We start from the raw sequence: 19995 nt of genomic DNA, 5'->3' as shown, positions 1-19995 counted from the left end.
ACACCCTGGGACGAGATGACAAAACCCAGGAACGTGGTGGAGTGCTGGTGAAAAGCACACTTTTCCAACTTACAGTACAGCTGGTGAGCGAGCAATCTCTTAAGAACTGCCCGTACATGTTGGATATGTTCTTCGGTGGTGCGAGAGTAGATGAGGATGTCGTCTAAATATACAAACACCCATCGGCCTAACATGTCTCTCAGGACATCGTTTATGAATTGTTGGAAGGCCGAGGGTGCATTGCATAGTCCAAAGGGGATGACCAGGCTCTCATAATGTCCTGTGGGAGTGATGTAGGCCGTTTTCCACTCATCACCCTCTCTGATGCGCACCAAGTTGTAGGCGCTCCGGAGGTCCAACTTTGTGAACACGGTGGCACCAGAGAGGGCGTCCAGGGCTGAGTTGGTGAGCGGCAACGGATCTCGGTTTTTGATAGTGATTTTATTCAACCCCCGATAGTCGACACATGGGCGAAGTTCTCCTCCTTTCTTCTTCACGAAGAAGAAGCCGGCGGCCGCTGGCGACGAAGAGGGCCGGATGGTTCCATGGCGAAGGGCACTGGCGACGTATTCCTCCATCGCCAGTGTCTTAGCCGTCGACAGTGAGTACAGGTGGCCACGGGGGGGAACAGAACCTGGCTGCAGCTCTATCGCCAGGTTGTAAGGGCGATGTGGTGGAAGGTGAGTAGCTTTTCGTTTACAAAAGACTGCAGCCAGGTCATGGTAGGCGGAAGGAATAGCGTTGGTGTCGACATCGGGGGCCTCGGACTCCGTGGAACACGTCCCAGCTGGGTCCCGTAGGCACAGCTCAGTGCAGGTCGGCCCCCACTGAAGGATTCTATTTTTTGTCCATGAGATGAGAGGGTCATGTTGTAGCAGCCAGGGGTATCCGAGAATGATGGGAGGTGAGGAAATGGAGGTGAGGTGGAATTGGATGGGTTCGTGGTGTTGGTTGATGATGAGGGTGATGGTCTGAGTCTGGTGGGTGATTGGGCCGGATGACAGAGGCCGACCGTCGACGGAGGTGATTTGCACTGGCTGGGATAACGCCTCAATTTTTACCCCCAGTTCTTTGGCATAAGTGGAGTCAATGAAGTTGCCGGCGGCACCGGAGTCGATGAACGCTGCACTTCTGACTCGTTTGTGGCCAAATTGGAGAATTACTTGAATAGTAAGACGAGAGGTGGTTGTGTTAATTGTGCTGGAGATTTGGAGGGAGCCCGGTGAGTTTCTCCTCCAGCTCACCGGGGCTGCGCGTTTCCCGGACAAAGAGGGCAGATCGCCCGGTGGTGTGCCGCGGACCCACAATAAGCACACAACCCCTCTCGATACCGGCGTGCGCGTTCTGCTGTAGTCAGGGAGGCGCGTCCTAATTGCATGGGATCCCCCGGCTCCGGTGTCAACCACGGCAGGAGGTGGAGATCTGACAGGTCCAGTGGTGGCAGCAGTGAAAATGGTCGGTGGTGGAGGTGTAGGATGGTGAGAGGTGAAAGCAGGCGGCAGGGTCCTCGGGGCTGGCTTCGGACGAGAGAGAAGGCGCTGGTCGATGCGGAGGGCTAGCTGGATTAGTCCCTCCAGCGTGGCTGGAAGCTCTCGTCCGGCAAGCTCGTCCTTTATGCGTGACGCCAGCCCCTCGTAGTAGGATGTCTGGAGCGCGGCGTCTCCCCAAGATGTCTGCACGGCGAGGGTTCTGAATTCCGCGGTGTAGCGGCTCACGGACAATCCACCCTGCCGCAGGTGATAGAGCTTGGTGTCTGTCTCCACCTCGCCCGCAGGGTGTTCGAAGGTGAGTCGAAGCTGGCGTGTAAATTCATTATAAGAATGGGCGGTGTCTGAGTCTGATTTAATCACTGCCGTGGCCCACTCTGCTGCCTGCCCAGTTAGCAACGAAACGAGAAGAGCAATGCGTAGCCGATCGGTGGAGTATTTGGTGGAATTAAACTCAAACACCAGATCGAGCGCTGTTAAGAACACACTACATTTCCCGTCCGTGCCATTCCATTTTTCTGGTAAAGCAAGAAAGACATCAGTAGAAGGGGGGGGGGGGGCGGGGTGATGCGCCGCGACGGGAGGCCGGCTCGCCGCGCTGTCAACAGCCGTCTGGCGATCCGCGTTCTCCCGCCTGAGCTCCGCGATCTCGCGGCGCAAGGCCGCGACATCTTGGACGCTCTGGCGCAGAGTAGCGACCTCCCCGGTTAGTTTATTGATTAGCTCGGCATGCTGGTCAACCACGTCGCAGAGATGCGCGAAATCCGCTGGGTTCACCGCTTTGGGCTCAGTCATTCTGTCAGGATGAACTAACCTAGGGGACCAGATGACTTAGCTTTAGCGATTAGCCCAATGTAGCGTGGATGGTGAACCCAAACGCGGAAGAGAGCGAGTAGGTAGGATAACCACGCTTGTTAGTCTAAGGACTCTCACAAAAGGGGAGCAAGGGAAAAACACAAATTTAACCCGCGTCCTATAAACACACACTCAAGATCAGAAAGCGAAACCCAAATAAAGTGAGTACTCACGAACCGATGATGGACAACCAGAACCGACATGGGCTGAACTCAATGACTGAGCGCTGAATCGTGGTTTGTTTACTCCTCTTATACTTCCTGATTTGCGACCGCTTTACTTCCAAGTCCTAGTGCCGGTCGCCGATTGAGTGTGCATGACACCCAGTGTTTTACTTTTAAAAAAAAATCTACAGTCTTTTTTTTAAGTTTTACCTCTAGTGTTACTTTTCAACTCATAAGCAAGCCTACAAAAAAAAGGACTAAGCTTTAAAAAAAAATCTTTTTCATGTAATAAATCAAGCTCATAACCGGATCAGACTGGCGAATGGTCACAGTAACTGCTGTGGTCGAGTGGAGATCCAGCACAAAGCCCAGTGGGGAACAGTGTGTGATGATGACTGGGACTTAAAGGATGCACAGGTGGTGTGTAGACAGCTTGGATGTGGTAAAGCAGTCAGCGCTCCTCATAGTGCCCGCTTTGGTCAGGGAAGTGAACCAACCTGGCTGGATAATGTTCGATGTAATGGAACTGAGAGCTACATAGATCAGTGCTTACATGGAGGATTTGGAGTAGAGAACTGTGGACATGGGGAAGATGCTGGAGTTGTTTGCCTAAGTAAGTTATTATTTGTTGTAACAAAACAGTTTAAAGCGAATAGATGTACAAAATAATAAAATATACTTCTTTACTCTAAGATTTACAGAGTCCCACACTGACTCGGATCTCCCCAAACTCTGTGGTCTCACCTGGAGAAGTCCTTCAGTTCAGATGTTCCACACCCAGCCCAACATGCATTCCTGTAGACTTCAGTTTGTATAAAACTGGGACATTAATAAAGAAGCAAACTGCAGAGACTACAACAACATTTACTCTGACTGTAGATGAATCACATCAGGGCCAGTACACCTGTGACTACACATACAGGGAAAGTGACTCTATATCATCCAGAAGCAGCTCTATTACCATCACTGTGGGTAAGAGCAAAAAGAATGTTCATCTAAACAGTGTTAGAAGTCATTTATTTATTTAGGCTGTTTAAATGTCATTTATTACCCATACTATAAATATATTTTTATATACACTACTCACAATAAGTTAGGCATATTGTGAGAGACTTAGTGGATGTCATACATACTGTGTTTGTTTCACTTCAGACCTTTTTGGGATAGGGAGGCAATTGTATTGGGGTGATAGACACACTTTATTTTGTGTTTTCCATGGTCTCATTGTGTACAGGTGTGCCTTATATTGGGACCAATCCCAAAAGAAAACCTTTTTTAATGTGGCATCAATTTCAACATTCTGTGGGTATAAAAAGCTGGTATTGTCAGTAAGTCATTCTAAATTCATCACTTAAACAGCCATTAGCACACGATGTCACTTAATGGATAAGCGGCGCCACCTGGCCATGGCGCGCCTTTGGGTCAGTGGCAGGCAGTCAGATGTTGCTTGTGAACATGGTGTGTCTCAAAGTGTCATTAGCAGACTTGCATCAAGACACAGAACTACTGGCAGAGTTCAAGACAGACCCAGGAGTGGAGCCCCACGAGTGACAGGCCGTAAGGATGACCAGTACCTAAGGACCTATGCACTAAGACATCGTTATGCAACTGCCACACAGCTGCAGGGCCGTTTACGAGATGCGAGGTTACTAGGGTTTACAAACAAACCATTCGCAACTGACCCACAGCTTTGGCTTGAATGCCAGACGACCATTGCAAGGTGACTCCACTGACACCAAGACACCGCCGTGAACATTTGCAGTGGGCACAAGACCATGTGACCTGGACAATGCAGCAGTGGTCTACCGTTCTGTACACTGATGAGTGTTGGGTCACCTTGCACAGGAAAACGCTAGGTGAGCGATACACTGTTGTCAACATGGTCCCCATGGTTTGCTTTGGTGGAGAAGGTGAAACAGTCTGGAAAGGCATCACCAATCGGGGGAAAACAGATTTGGTTACTGTACATGGCTCAGTCACTGCATGTTCTTACCTCAGAGACATCATAGGCCCCATCAACATCCCCCAATTGCGCCAACACCCGCTCAACTTTCTGTTCATGGATGATAATGCTCCACCACATCGTGAAAGAATTATCACAGCTCGACCTTAGGAAGTTGGAGTGCCTCATATGGTATGGCCATCAATGTCCCCTGACCTGAACCCCAAAGAGCACGTCTGGGACCAGTTGAAGCAGAGACTGGATGATCGTCCCCCACACGCAGTTCTGCCAGGTGATGTGGGGGTAGCACTTGTGGAAGAGTGGAACACATTGCCTCAAAACAACATCATGAGGCTAGTGAGGAGCATGGGACGTCGCTGTCAAGCTGACATTGCAGCAAATGGTGGAAACATCCCTTTTATTGTCCAAATTTTGGGGGTAATAAATAATAAACTAATGAAAATGGTGTTTCTTCTAATACATTATGAGTAATATCAAAGGGAACTTTTTACTTATTTCTTTCAAATTCAGAGCAAATAGGAAAAGCACTTATGAAAATAACAATATCCCTAACTTATTGTGAGTAATGTAAATAGCATAATTTAATGAATAGGTGGGCAAAAACTTCTACGTATCAGAAATTTAGTGCTGTACTGTTAAAATTGTCTACAGCCTGGTTTTTGTTTTACTTCTTGTGTTATGCTACTTTACAACTCATGAGCAAACCTGTGAAAAAAAACAGTCTAAACTAAGATTTTTTTTTCTTTTTTAATGTAATCAATCAAGTTCATAAGCAGATCAGGCTGGTGAATGGTACGGGTAACTGCTGTGGTCGAGTGGAGATCCTGCACAACACCCAGTGGGGAACAGTGTGTAATGATGACTGGGACTTAAAGGATGCACAGGTGGTGTGTAGACAGCTTGGATGTGGTAAAGCAGTCAGCGCTCCTCATAATGCCCGCTTTGGTCAGGGAAGTGAACCAACCTGGCTGGATGATGTTCGGTGTAATGGAACTGAGAGCTACCTATATCAGTGCTCACACAGAGGATTTGGGGTAGAGAACTGTGGACATAATAGAGATGCTGGAGTCGTGTGCTTAAGTAAGTTGTTATTATTTGTCGTAGCAAAATACAGACAAAAGTAAAGACATTTATTTATTTTTGTATTTGTCCTTATTCTAAGATTTGCAGAGTCCTACACTGACTCGGATTTCCTCAAATTCTGTGGTCTCACCTGGAGAAGTCCTTCAGTTCAGATGTTCCACACCCAGCCCAACATGCATCTCTGTAGACTTCAGTTTGTATAAAACTGGGACATTAATAAAGAAGCAAACTGCAGAGACTACAACAACATTTACTCTGACTGTAGATGAATCACATCAGGGCCAGTACACCTGTGACTACACATACAGGGAAAGTAACTCTACATCTTCCAGGAGCAGCTCCATTACCATCACTGTGGGTAAGAGCAGAGAGGATGTTAATCTTAACAGTGTTATCGGTCATTAATTTTTTTTTAGGCTGTTCAAATATTTGTGATTTATTACCCATAACATACAGGTGCCTCTCAGTAATATAGAATATCATCAAAAAGGTTTTTCATTTTAGTAATTTAATTAAAAAAGTGAAGCTCATTCCTTATATGGATTTATTACAAACAGACTGATATATTCTGATATTTTTATTTTTATTTTAAAGATTATTCAATTCAATTTTATTTATATAGCGCTTTTAACAATGGTCATTGTCCCAAAGCAGCTTCACAAAAAAAAAAAAAAATTAAAGATTTTTTTTTTTTTTTTTTAGAAAAGAAAAGAAAATATTTGGAAGTGTGCATGTGTGAGAAAAATGTGTCTAGATAATAATTAAATGAATGAATGATGAATGAAATGTCTCTGATGAGCAAGCCAAGGGTGACGGCGACAGTGGCAAGGAAAAACTCCCTGAGATGGCAATAGGAAGAAACCTTGAGAGGAACCAGACTCAACAGGGAACCCATCCTCATCTGGGTGATAACCGATAGAAATAACATCAAGTGTGTTGTGCAGGTGAAAGTTCAATATATCAGAAGTTGTGTAGATTCAGTTCAGCAGTAGGTGCAGAGGGCAGATGGGGTCAGATCACTGGAAGCACAGGAGCAGGATGTGTAGCTCCAGCCATCATAAAGCAGAATCTAGCTGGAGCAGGTCCTTCTCAAGATGCCTTAGAAACCTCGCAGGGTTGGCCTTTGTCTACTGAAGCTGGCACAATCTCCAGATGCCTCGGGATGGGTAGAAAAGTACAGAACAGATGGAGAGAATTAGCGTAGTTGCCATTCAGGATAGATGTACTGGAGTATGAGGTTATGGGATGAGTTACGCGTATGCCAGATTAAAGAGATGTGCCAGATTAAAGAGATGAAAATGGAGAAAACTAAATTAGAAGTTTTTCGAATTGCGTTTAAGATTATGGCTTGCAGCTAATGAAAACCCAAAATTTCTTATCTTAGAAAATCAAAATAATATTTAAAATGATTAAAAAAAAAAAGAATAAAATTTTTTACATGTACAGCTCTCGATACTTGGTTGGGGTTCCCTTTGCATGAATCACTCCTGCAGTGCAGTGTGGAATGGAGACAATAAGTCTTTGGCACTGTTGAGGTAAAAATCCAGGTTACTCTGGCAGCGGTCTTCAGCTCTACTGCGTTGTTGGTTCTAGTGTCTCGCATCTTCCTCTTCAGAATACCACACAGATTCTCGATAGGGTTTAGGGTGGACAAATTTGCTGGCTAATCAATCACAGGGATTAGCCGAGGTGGGACAAAGTCATTGTTTGGCAAGTCACAAGTAAGTCTCAATTCATTGCCCTCAAGTCCCGAGTCAAGTCCCGAGTCAAGTCCCGAGTCAAGACAGGCAAGTCCCGAGTCAAGTCCCAAGTCAAAGCCAACAAGTCTCAAGTCAAGTCCAAAGTCCTACGGTTTGACTTTCGAGTCTTTTCAAGTCTTTTTAGCAGAAAAATAAAATGTATACAGATTATGTATGGTTGTAAGATCTGTATTTATTAAACAAACCTTTTTTTATGAAAGAACATTACTCAGATACATAAAAATACAAATGTTAGTAAATGCTAGTAGCAATGTAAAATGGTAGCACATATTCTCAATGAAGTAGGCTACTTCATACAAACAATAACGTTGTTTTCTTCACATAACATTAAAGAACTTTGCTCCCTACCTTGTGTGATACACTCACGTAGGCTACCTCATACAAACAATCCGGTGCTGTGTCGAAGTTGGTTCCCCCATCAGGATGCGTTTTTTTAGCCCCACCCCAGTGAAAAGGGCACAGGGAACGTGCATTTAGGAGAAGGCTCACCCGCGAAGGGTTATGCGCGGACCACTGAGATTCTACGGAGCGCGGTAAAGAATAAAAAGGACAGTTAGTGTTTTTTAATCCCTGACGAACTCTAGCCAACAGGATGTGTTTCCCTTGTTATCTTGGACATATTTAGAATGATGAACCTCGGCTGAGTCACTTGTAGGCTGTAAACATGTCAGTGTTTTGTCTGATATTTCATATCAAAAATGCCTTTTCAGCAAAACCATAATGCCAAAATAGAGACCTGTCAGATACAGTCTTAAGACATTAATAATAATAATAATAATAGTAATAATAATAATTATTATATATAAATTAATAATAATAAATATTATTATTATTATATTATTATAATTAAATATCATATATTATAACATTAATAATAATAAGTATTATTATAATTAAATATTATATAATAATAATAATAATAATAATAATAATAATAATTATTATTATTATTATTATTATTATGCAAGATAATTAGCATTTTTTCCGTCTGATGTCAATTCACTAGGTCACATTATTTGAATAAACCCAAACTGCATATGAAAGAAATCAGCAAATCATGGGTAGTGTATACCAGTGATTAAATATAAACAATACAACGCATGTGCTGACATGTTTACAGCCTACAAGTGACTCAGCCGAGGTTCATCATTCTAAATATGTCCAAGATAACAAGGGAAACATATCCTGATGGCTAGAGTTTGTCAGAGGATTAAAAAACGCTAACAATTTCCTTTTTGGCCTTTACTGCGTTCTGTAGAAGCTCAGTGGTCCGCGCATATAGCCAATTTTTTAAAGCCAAACGAAGCTACCTTCGGTATCATTTCGCGAACTGGCGCGTGCACGTTGTTGTCACGTGTTGGACGCTGTCGAATCAAAAGAATCTACGGTACTTTGATTGGATGTCGTGCCGAATGCGCGCATGCGCTCTGTCACACACACTCGCACAGACACATAAACAGAGATAAAGCGGACCGTGTTAACATACTTTTTATCTTTGGGCTTTTTATGGGAAGTAGCAAGTCTTTACAAGTCAATAGGCGCAAGTCCAAGTGAAAGTCCGAGTTATTTATGTTAAAGTCCAAGTCGAGTTGCAAGTATTTTTATATTTTGTCAGGTCGAGTCTAAAGTCATCAAATTCATGACTCGAGTCTGACTCGAGTCCAAGTCACATGACTCGAGTCCACACCTCTGTAAAGCAGGCTTTGCTAGGAAGCTGCTCCTAAAAAATGGATCTGTACTAACGCTTCGTGTTCCTGCTTCATCTTCACCAGGCTCAGTGAGTAATTTCTTTTTCTATGACTATTTGCAGATCGCCTTTTCTAATAATCACGATGAATGCGGAGTGTAAGTTAACTTATACTCTCATAGAACATGGTTATGGCTTCTTCTCTATGTACATCCGTCTCTATATAATCCCTAATCGCCCGTTTATAATAAACAATGCATTAAGGTGACTGTCTACTTGCAAACTGTGTACGTAGTCGGAAAACAATATTATGCTTACCTTTGTAACGTTAGATGGTTTATAACGATGTCTGTCGAAGATTAAGAAGTCATGTAAACACATCAGTAAACACATCGCGTTTGTATCTTTCTCAGTAAGCTTCTCCGCTTATGTTGTTGTTGCTCGCGACAGCGTAACAGCCCGTTAATTCATGCCCATGCAGTGATGAGAAAGACAAATCGAGTCGATGCATGTCCATTCTTTTAATTTCTGCGTTGTCAGGCGATATTACAAACTTCCGCGTAGGTTCCATACTTAAATCAAACCAAAAACTACTTAAGAAAACAGGCTCAGGCTCTATATTCCAGCGTTTTCCAGTTTGGACTGCATTACCCACAAAGCACTGCGTTGTGGACAATGATTTGTGGGTAATGCAGTCCAAAGCATTGCCCGCACTGGACTACACTCCCGTGGCTATACCCCACGTGTGTTGTGAAGACACGCCCCAGAGAACTGGGGGGGGCGCGCTCAGCAGAGATCATAAGCATTTAAAGGAACATGTACTGAAATAGGTTGCTGAGAACAGAGCTAGTTTTTACCAGTTAAAAGTAGTGGTTTTTTTACACAACCATTGAGAATTTTTAATTAAATATATTACAAACTTTTCATTAGGACCCTAAAGAATCATATTAACATTTAATGAAAAATGTTTCTGGATGATCCCTTTAAATTATATCAGTCTTTGTGTAATAAATCCATATAATATGAGTTCTAATTTTAGATAGGATTATTAAATGAATCAACTTTTCGATAATATTCTAATTTACTGAGATGCACCTGTATATACAGTGGCACAAAAAAGTTTTTAGTCAGCCATCAATTGTACAAGTTCTCACCCTTAAAAAGATGAGAGAGGCCTGTTATTTTCATCATAGGTATATTTCATCTATGAGAGACAAAATAAGAAATTTGCAAATTATGGTGAAAAATAAGCATTTGGTCAATAACAGAATTTCATCTTAATACTTTGCTATATACCCTTTGTTGGCAATGACAGAGGTCAAACGTTTCCTGTAGGTCTTTAGTAACTATACTGAACAAAAATATAAACGCAACACTTTTGTTTTTGCTCCCATTTTTTATGAGATGAACTCAAAGATCTGAAACATTTTCTACATACACAAAATAACCATATCTTTCAAATATTGTTCACAAATCTGTCAAAATCTGTGATAGTGAGCACTTCTCCTTTGCCGAGATAATCCATCCCACCTCACAGGTGTGCCATATCAAGATGCTGATTAGACAGCATGATTATTGCACAGGTGTGCCTTAGACTGGCCACCTGTAAAAGGCCACTTTGAAAGGTTCAGTTGAATCACACAGCACAATGCCACAGATGTCGCAAGTTTTGAGGGAGCGTGCAATTGGCATGCTGACAGCAGGAATGTCCACCAGAGCTGTTGCTCGTGAATTGAAGGTTGATTTCTCTACCATAAGCCGTCTCCAAAGGTGTTTCAGAGAATTTGGCAGTACATCCAACCAGCCTCACAACCGCAGACTACGTGTAACCACACCAGCCTAGGACCTCCACATTCAGCATGTTCACCTCCATGATGGTCTGAGACCAGCCACTCGGACAGCTGCTGAAACAATCGGATTGCATAACCAAAGAATTTCTGCACAAACTGTCAGAAACAGTCTCAGGGAAGCTCATTTGCATGCTCGTCGTCCTAATTGGGGTCTCGACTTGACTCCAGTTCTTTATCGTAACGGATTTTGACAGATTTGTGAACAATATTTGAAAGATATGGTTATTTTGTTTATGTAGAAAATGTTTCAGATCTTTGAGTTCCTGTCATTAAAAATGGGAGCAAAAACAAAAGTGTTGCGTTTATATTTTTGTTCAGTATATATTATTAGTAACCCAGTGTTACTTAAAAAAAAATCTAGTCTTTTTTTTAAGTTTTACCTCTAGTGTTACTTTTCAACTCATAAGCAAACCTACAAAAAAAAAGGACTAAGCTTTAAAAAAAAATCTTTTTCATGTAATAAATCAAGCTCATAACCAGATCAGGCTGGTGAATGGTCACAGTAACTGCTGTGGTCGAGTGGAGATCCAGCACAAAGCCCAGTGGGGAACAGTGTGTGATGATGACTGGGACTTAAAGGATGCAGAGGTGGTGTGTAGACAGCTTGGATGTGGTAAAGCAGTCAGCGCTCCTCATAATGCCCGCTTTGGTCAGGGAAGTGAACCAACCTGGCTGGATAATGTTCGATGTAATGGAACTGAGAGCTACATAGATCAGTGCTTACACAGAGGATTTGGAGTAGAGAACTGTGGACATGGGGAAGATGCTGGAGTTGTTTGCCTGAGTAAGTTAATATTTGTTGTAGCAAAACAGTTTAAAGCGAATAGATGTACAAAATAATAAAATATACTTCTTTACTCTAAGATTTACAGAGTCCCACACTGACTCGGATCTCCCCAAACTCTGTGGTCTCACATGGAGAAGTCCTTCAGTTCAGATGTTCCACACCCAGCCCAACATGCATCTCTGTAGACTTCAGTTTGTATAAAACTGGGACATTAATAAAGAAGCAAACTGCAGAGACTACAACAACATTTACTCTGACTGTAGATGAATCACATCAGGGCCAGTACACCTGTGACTATTCATACAGGGAAAGTAACTCTACATCTTCCAGGAGCAGCTCCATTACCATCACTGTGGGTAAGAGCAAAGAGGATGTTAATCTTAACAGTGTTATCGGTCATTAATTTATTTAGGCTGTTTACATGTCATTTATTACCCATACTATAAATATATTTTTATATACACTACTCACAATTAGTTAGGCATATTGTGAGAGACTTAGTGGATGTCATACATACTGTGTTTGTTTCACTTCAGACATTTTTGGGATAGGGAGGCAATTGTATTGGGGTGATAGACACACTTTATTTTGTGTTTTCCATGGTCTCATTGTGTACAGGTGTGCCTTATATTGGGGCCGATCCCAAAAGACAACCTTTTTCAATGTGGCATCAATTTCAACATTCTGTGGGTATAAAAAGCTGGTATTGTCAGTAATTCATTCTAAGTTCATCAGTCAAACAGCCATTAGCACACGATGTCACTTAATGGATAAGCGGCGCCACCTGGCCATGGCGCGCCTTTGGGTCAGTGGCAGGCAGTCAGATGTTGCTCGTGAACCTGGTGTGTCTCAAAGTGTCATTTGCAGACTTGCATCAAGACACAGAACTACTGGCAGAGTTCAAGACAGACCCAGGAGTGGAGCCCCACGAGTGACAGGCCGCAAGGATGACCAGTACCTAAGGACCTATCCACTCATACAGCGTTATGCAACTGCCACACAGCTGCAGGGCCGTTTACGAGATGCGAGGTTACTAGGGTTTACAAACAAACCATTCGCAACTGACCCACAGCTTTGGCTTGAATGCCAGACGACCATTGCAAGGTGATTCCACTGACACCAAGACACCGCCGTGAACATTTGCAGTGGGCACAAGACCATATGACTTGGACAATGCAGCTGTGGTCTATCGTTCTGTACACTGATGAGTGTTGGGTCACCTTGCACAGGAAAACGCTAGGTGAGCGATACGCTGTTGTCAACATGGTCCCCATGGTTTGCTTTGGTGGAGAAGGTGAAACAGTCTGGAAAGGCATCACCAATCGGGGCAAAACAGATTTGGTTACTGTCCATGGCTCAGTCACTGCATGTTCTTACCTCAGAGACATCATAGGCCCCATCAACATCCCCCAATTGCGCCAACACCCGCTCAACTTTCTGTTCATGGATGATAATGCTCCACCACATCGTGAAAGAATTGTCACAGCTCGACTTCAGGAAGTTGGAGTGCCTCATATGGTATGGCCATCAATGTCCCCTGACCTGAACCCAAAGAGCACGTCTGGGACCAGTTGAAGCAGAGACTGGATGATCGTACCCCACACGCAGTTCTGCCAGGTGATGTGGGGGTAGCACTTGTGGAAGAGTGGAACGCATTGCCTCAGAACAACATCATGAGGCTAGTGAGGAGCATGGGACGTCGCTGTCAAGCTGACATTGCAGCAAATGGTGGAAACATCCCTTTTATTGTCCAATTTTTGGTGGTAATAAATAATAAACTAATGAAAATGGTGTTTCTTCTAATACATTATGAGTAATATCAAAGGGAACTTTTTACTTATTTCTTTCAAATTCAGAGCAAATAGGAAAAGCACTCATGAAAATAACAATATCCCTAACTTATTGTGAGTAATGTAAATAGCATAATTTAATGAATAGGTGGGCAAAAACTACTACCTATCAGAAATTTAGTGCTGTACTGTTACAATTGTCTACAGCCTGGTTTTTGTTTTACTTCTTGTGTTATGCTACTTTACAACTCATGAGCAAACCTGTGAAAAAAAAACAGTCTAAGATTTTTTTTTCTTTTTTAATGTAATCAATCAAGTTCATAAGCAGATCAGGCTGGTGAATGGTACGGGTAACTGCTGTGGTCGAGTGGAGATCCTGCACAACACCCAGTGGGGAACAGTGTGTGATGATGACTGGGACTTAAAGGATGCAGAGGTGGTGTGTAGACAGCTTGGATGTGGTAAAGCAGTCAGCGCTCCTCATAATGCCCGCTTTGGTCAGGGAAGTGAACCAACCTGGCTGGATGATGTTCGGTGTAATGGAACTGAGAGCTACCTATATCAGTGCTCACACAGAGGATTTGGGGTAGAGAACTGTGGACATGATAGAGATGCTGGAGTCGTGTGCTTAAGTAAGTTGTTATTATTTGTCGTAGCAAAATACAGACAAAAGTAAATACATTTATTTATTTTTGTATTTGTCCTTATTCTAAGATTTGCAGAGTCCTACACTGACTTGGATCTCCTCAAATTCTGTGGTCTCACCTGGAGAAGTCCTTCAGTTCAGATGTTCCACACCCAGCCCAACATGCATTTCTGTAGACTTCAGTTTGTATAAAACTGGGACATTAATAAAGAAGCAAACAGCAGAGACTACAACAACATTTACTCTGACTGTAGATGAATCACATCAGGGCCAGTACGCCTGTGACTACTCATACAGGGAAAGTAACTCTACATCTTCCAGGAGCAGCTCCATTAGCATCACTGTGGGTAAGAGCAGAGAGGATGTTAATCTTAACAGTGTTATCGGTCATTAATTTTTTTAGGCTGTTCAAATATTTGTGATTTATTACCCATAACATACAGGTGCCTCTCAGTAATATAAAATATCATCAAAAAGTTTTTTGATTTTAGTAATTTGATTAAAAAAGTGAAGCTCATTCCTCATATGGATTTATTACAAACAGACTGATATATTCTGATATATTTATTTTTATTTTAAAGATTATGGCTTGCAGCTAATGAAAACCCAAAATTTCTTATCTTAGAAAATCAAAATAATATTTAAGATGATTAAAAAAAAATAATAATAAAATTTTTTACATGTACAGCTCTCGATACTTGGTTGGGGTTCCCTTTGCATGAATCACTCCTGCAGTGCAGTGTGGAATGGAGACAATAAGTCTTTGGCACTGTTGAGGCGAAAATCCAGGTTACTCTGGCAGCGGTCTTCAGCTCTTCTGCGTTGTTGGTTCTGGTGTCCACACAGATTCTCAATAGGGTTTAGGGTGGACAAATTTGCTGGCTAATCAATCACAGGGATACCATTGACCTAAACCAGTTATTAGTACTTTTGACAGTGTGAGCAGGTGCCAAGTCCTGCTGGAAAATAAAATTGTCATCTCCATGAAGCTAGTCAGCAGAGCAAAGCATGAAGTGGACTAAAACTTTCTGGTGGACAGCTTCGACCTGATAAAACCAAGTGGACCAGGAATGCAAAATATGTGGCCCATGTCCTGGTTAAGTCTGTACGTCGTGGTTCTTAAAGCACTGAATCCAGCTGCAGTCCACTCCTTGTTAATCTCCTCCAAATTCATTCCTTAAAGGGGTCATACAGGCCTACAGTACATGCACTTTTTTAAGCTGTTTGGACTGAACTGTGTGTTAGGAGAGTGCGTACACAACCACTCTACGATGATAAAGAGCCGCCAAGTGGTTTTCTTTTCATTTATTACAATAACATGCCCCTTCTGAAATCAGGCCAATCGCAAATGCCTGTCGATGTGACGCCACACCGCAAGAGGCCGCTCCTACACTAGTTGATTGACACTAGTGTTTTAGTAAAGACCCGCCCCGAGTGAGAAGAAGCTGTCGGCCATTGTTTTTCACCGCTGGAGCAAAATGTCGCCTAAGCGAGTGTGTTGTACAGTTGTTGGGTGTAATAGTGAACACAGCAGTCGTCATTCACTACCGACATCTGAGCCGCTGAGGACGCAGTGGCTGAATTTAGTTTTTAAAGCTAACGTCCCCGCCGATTTACCTAAATGCGTTCATGTTTGCGATAATCATTTTTCACCAGACTGCTTTATAAACGCGGGTCAATATAAAGCAGCAGAGTGGGACAAAGTCATTGTTTGGCAAGTCACAAGTAAGTCTCAATTCATTGCCCTCAAGTCCCGAGTCAAGTCCCGAGTCAAAACAGGCAAGTCCCGAGTCAAGACAGGCAAGTCCCGAGTCAAGTCCCAAGTCAAAGCCAACAAGTCTCAAGTCAAGTCCAAAGTCCTATGGTTTGACTTTCGAGTCTTTTCAAGTCTTTTTAGCAGAAAAATAAAATGTATACAGATTATGTATGGTTGTAAGATCTGTATTTATTAAACAAACCTTTTTTATGAAAGAACATTGCTCAGATACATAAAAATGTTAGTAAATGCTAGTAGCAATGTAAAATGGTAGCACATATTCTCAATGAAGTAGGCTACTTCATACAAACAATAACGTTGTTTTCTTCACATAACATTAAAGAACTTTGCTCCCTACCTTGTGTGATACACTCACGTAGGCTACCTCATACAAACAATCCGGTGCTGTGTCGAAGTTGGTTCCCCCATCAGGATGCGTTTTTTTAGCCCCACCCCCGTGAAAAGGGCACAGGGAACGCGTATTTAGGAGAAGGCTCACCCGCGAAGGGTTATGCGCGGACCACTGAGATTCTACGGAGCGCGGTAAAGAATAAAAAGGACAGTTAGTGTTTTTTAATCCCTGACAAACTCTAGCCAACAGGATGTGTTTCCCTTGTTATCTTGGACATATTTAGAATGATGAACCTCGGCTGAGTCACTTGTAGGCTGTAAACATGTCAGTGTTTTGTCTGATATTTCATATCAAAAATGCCTTTTCAGCAAAACCATAATGCCAAAATAGAGACCTGTCAGATACAGTCTTAAGACATTAATAATAATAATTATTATTATTATTATATTATTATAATTAAATATCATATATTATAACATTAATAATAATAAGTATTATAATAATTAAATATTATATAATAATAATAATAATAATTATTATTATTATTATTATTATGCAAGATAATTAGCATTTTTTCCGTCTGATGTCAATTCACTAGGTCACATTATTTGAATAAACCCAAACTGCATATGAAAGAAATCAGCAAATCATGGGTAGTGTATACCAGTGTATTCTGATGGCTAGAGTTCGTCAGAGGATTAAAAAACGCTAACAATTTCCTTTTTGGCCTTTACCGCGTTCCGTAGAAGCTCAGTGGTCCGCGCATATAGGCAATTTTTTATAGCAAAACGAAGCTACCTTCGGTATCATTTCGCGACCTGGCGCGTTCACGTTGTTGTCACGTGTTGGACGCTGTCGAATCAAAAGAATCTACGGTACTTTGATTGGATGTCGTGCCGAATGCGCGCATGCGCTCTGTCACACACACTCGCACAGACACATAAACAGAGATAAAGCGGACCGTGTTAACATACTTTTTATCTTTGGGCTTTTTATGGGAAGTAGCGAGTCTTTACAAGTCAATAGGCGCAAGTCCAAGTGAAAGTCCGAGTTATTTATGTTAAAGTCCAAGTCGAGTTGCAAGTATTTTTATATTTTGTCAAGTCGAGTCTAAAGTCATCAAATTCATGACTCGAGTCCAAGTCACATGACTCGAGTCCACACCTCTGTAAAGCAGGTTTTGCTAGGAAGCTGCTCCTAAGAAATGGATCTGTACTAACGCTTCGTGTTCCTGCTTCATCTTCACCAGGCTCAGTGAGTAATTTCTTTTTCTATGAATCTTTGCAGATCGCCTTTTCTAATAATCACGATGAATGCGGAGTGTAAGTTAACTTATACTCTCATAGAACATGGTTATGGCTTCTTCTCTATGTACATCCGTCTCTATATAATCCCTAATCGCCCGTTTATAATAAACAATGCATTAAGGTGACTGTCTATTTGCAAACTGTGTACGTAGTCGGAAAACTATATTATGCTTACCTTTGTAACGTTAGATGGTTTATAACGATGTCTGTCGAAGATTAAGAAGTCATGTAAACACATCGCGTTTGTATCTTTCTCAGTAAGCTTCTCCGCTTATGTTGTTGTTGCTCGCGGCAGCGTAACAGCCCGTTAATTCATGCCCATGCAGTGATGAGAAAGACAAATCGAGTCGATGCATGTCCATTCTTTTAATTTCTGCGTTGTCAGGCGATATTACAAACTTCCGCGTAGGTTCCGTACTTAAATCAAACCAAAAACGACTAAAGAAAACAGGCTCAGGCTCTATATTCCAGCGTTTTCCAGTTTGGACTGCATTACCCACAAAGCACTGCGTTGTGGACAATGATTTGTGGGTAATGCAGTCCAAAGCATTGCCCGCACTGGACTACACTGCCGTGGCTATACCCCACGTGTGTTGTGAAGACACGCCCCAGAGAACTGGGGGGGCGGGCTCAGCAGAGATCATAAGCATTTAAAGGAACATGTACTGAAATAGGTTGCTGAGAACAGAGCTAGTTTTTACCAGTTAAAAGTAGTGGTTTTTTTACACAACCATTGAGAATTTTTAATTAAATATATTACAAACTTTTCATTAGGACCCTAAAGAATCATATTAACATTTAATGAAAAATGTTTCTGGATGATCCCTTTAAATTATATCAGTCTTTGTGTAATAAATCCATATAATATGAGTTCTAATTTTAGATAGGATTATTAAATGAATCAACTTTTCGATAATATTCTAATTTACTGAGATGCACCTGTATATACAGTGGCACAAAAAAGTTTTTAGTCAGCCATCAATTGTACAAGTTCTCACCCATAAAAAGATGAGAGAGGCCTGTTATTTTCATCATAGGTATATTTCATCTATGAGAGACAAAATAAGAAATTTGCAAATTATGGTGAAAAATAAGCATTTGGTCAATAACAGAATTTCATCTTAATACTTTGCTATATACCCTTTGTTGGCAATGACAGAGGTCAAACGTTTCCTGTAAGTCTTTAGTAACTATACTGAACAAAAATATAAACGCAACACTTTTGTTTTTGCTCCCATTTTTTATGAGATGAACTCAAAGATCTAAAACATTTTCTACATACACAAAATAACCATATCTTTCAAATATTGTTCACAAATCTGTCAAAATCTGTGATAGTGAGCACTTCTCCTTTGCCGAGATAATCCATCCCACCTCACAGGTGTGCCATATCAAGATGCTGATTAGACAGCATGATTATTGCACAGGTGTGCCTTAGACTGGCCACCTGTAAAAGGCCACTTTGAAAGGTTCAGTTGAATCACACAGCACAATGCCACAGATGTCGCAAGTTTTGAGGGAGCGTGCAATTGGCATGCTGACAGCAGGAATGTCCACCAGAGCTGTTGCTCGTGAATTGAAGGTTGATTTCTCTACCATAAGCCGTCTCCAAAGGTGTTTCAGAGAATTTGGCAGTACATCCAACCAGCCTCACAACCGCAGACCACGTGTAACCACACCAGCCTAGGACCTCCACATTCAGCATGTTCACCTCCATGATGGTCTGAGACCAGCCACTCGGACAGCTGCTGAAACAATCGGATTGCATAACCAAAGAATTTCTGCACAAACTGTCAGAAACAGTCTCAGGGAAGCTCATTTGCATGCTCGTCGTCCTAATTGGTGTCTCGACTTGACTCCAGTTCTTCATCGTAACGGATTTTGACAGATTTGTGAACAATATTTGAAAGATATGGTTATTTTGTTTATGTAGAAAATGTTTCAGATCTTTGAGTTCCTGTCATTAAAAATGGGAGCAAAAACAAAAGTGTTGCGTTTATATTTTTGTTCAGTATATATTATTAGTAACCCAGTGTTACTTAAAAAAAAATATAGTCTTTTTTTTAAGTTTTACCTCTAGTGTTACTTTTCAACTCATAAGCAAACCTACAAAAAAAAAGGACTAAGCTTTAAAAAAAAATCTTTTTCATGTAATAAATCAAGCTCATAACCAGATCAGGCTGGTGAATGGTCACAGTAACTGCTGTGGTCGAGTGGAGATCCAGCACAAAGCCCAGTGGGGAACAGTGTGTGATGATGACTGGGACTTAAAGGATGCAGAGGTGGTGTGTAGACAGCTTGGATGTGGTAAAGCAGTCAGCGCTCCTCATAGTGCCCGCTTTGGTCAGGGAAGTGAACCAACCTGGCTGGATAATGTTCGATGTAATGGAACTGAGAGCTACATAGATCAGTGCTTACATGGAGGATTTGGAGTAGAGAACTGTGGACATGGGGAAGATGCTGGAGTTGTTTGCCTAAGTAAGTTATTATTTGTTGTAGCAAAACAGT

At 41.9% G+C, this 19995-nt stretch overlaps 1 protein-coding gene across 1 annotated transcript in view; it reads left to right on the top strand.

The window, feature by feature from the left end:
• Nucleotides 1–537: 537 nt before the first annotated feature.
• LOC128544919 (deleted in malignant brain tumors 1 protein-like) overlaps nt 538–19995 on the top strand; it is a 142805-nt gene continuing 123347 nt past the window's right edge. The window contains exons 1-7 of the mRNA XM_053515232.1: nt 538–601; nt 2769–3119; nt 5235–5549; nt 5632–5910; nt 11319–11633; nt 11714–11992; nt 19651–19965. Of these exons, the coding sequence (XP_053371207.1) occupies nt 538–601; nt 2769–3119; nt 5235–5549; nt 5632–5910; nt 11319–11633; nt 11714–11992; nt 19651–19965 (1918 nt within the window). The remainder of the gene's footprint in view (nt 602–2768; nt 3120–5234; nt 5550–5631; nt 5911–11318; nt 11634–11713; nt 11993–19650; nt 19966–19995) is intronic.

Source organism: Clarias gariepinus, chromosome 16 (genome assembly GCF_024256425.1).
Source record: "Clarias gariepinus isolate MV-2021 ecotype Netherlands chromosome 16, CGAR_prim_01v2, whole genome shotgun sequence".
NCBI lineage: Eukaryota > Metazoa > Chordata > Actinopteri > Siluriformes > Clariidae > Clarias > Clarias gariepinus.
This window is presented reverse-complemented; position numbering and strand designations above follow the sequence as displayed.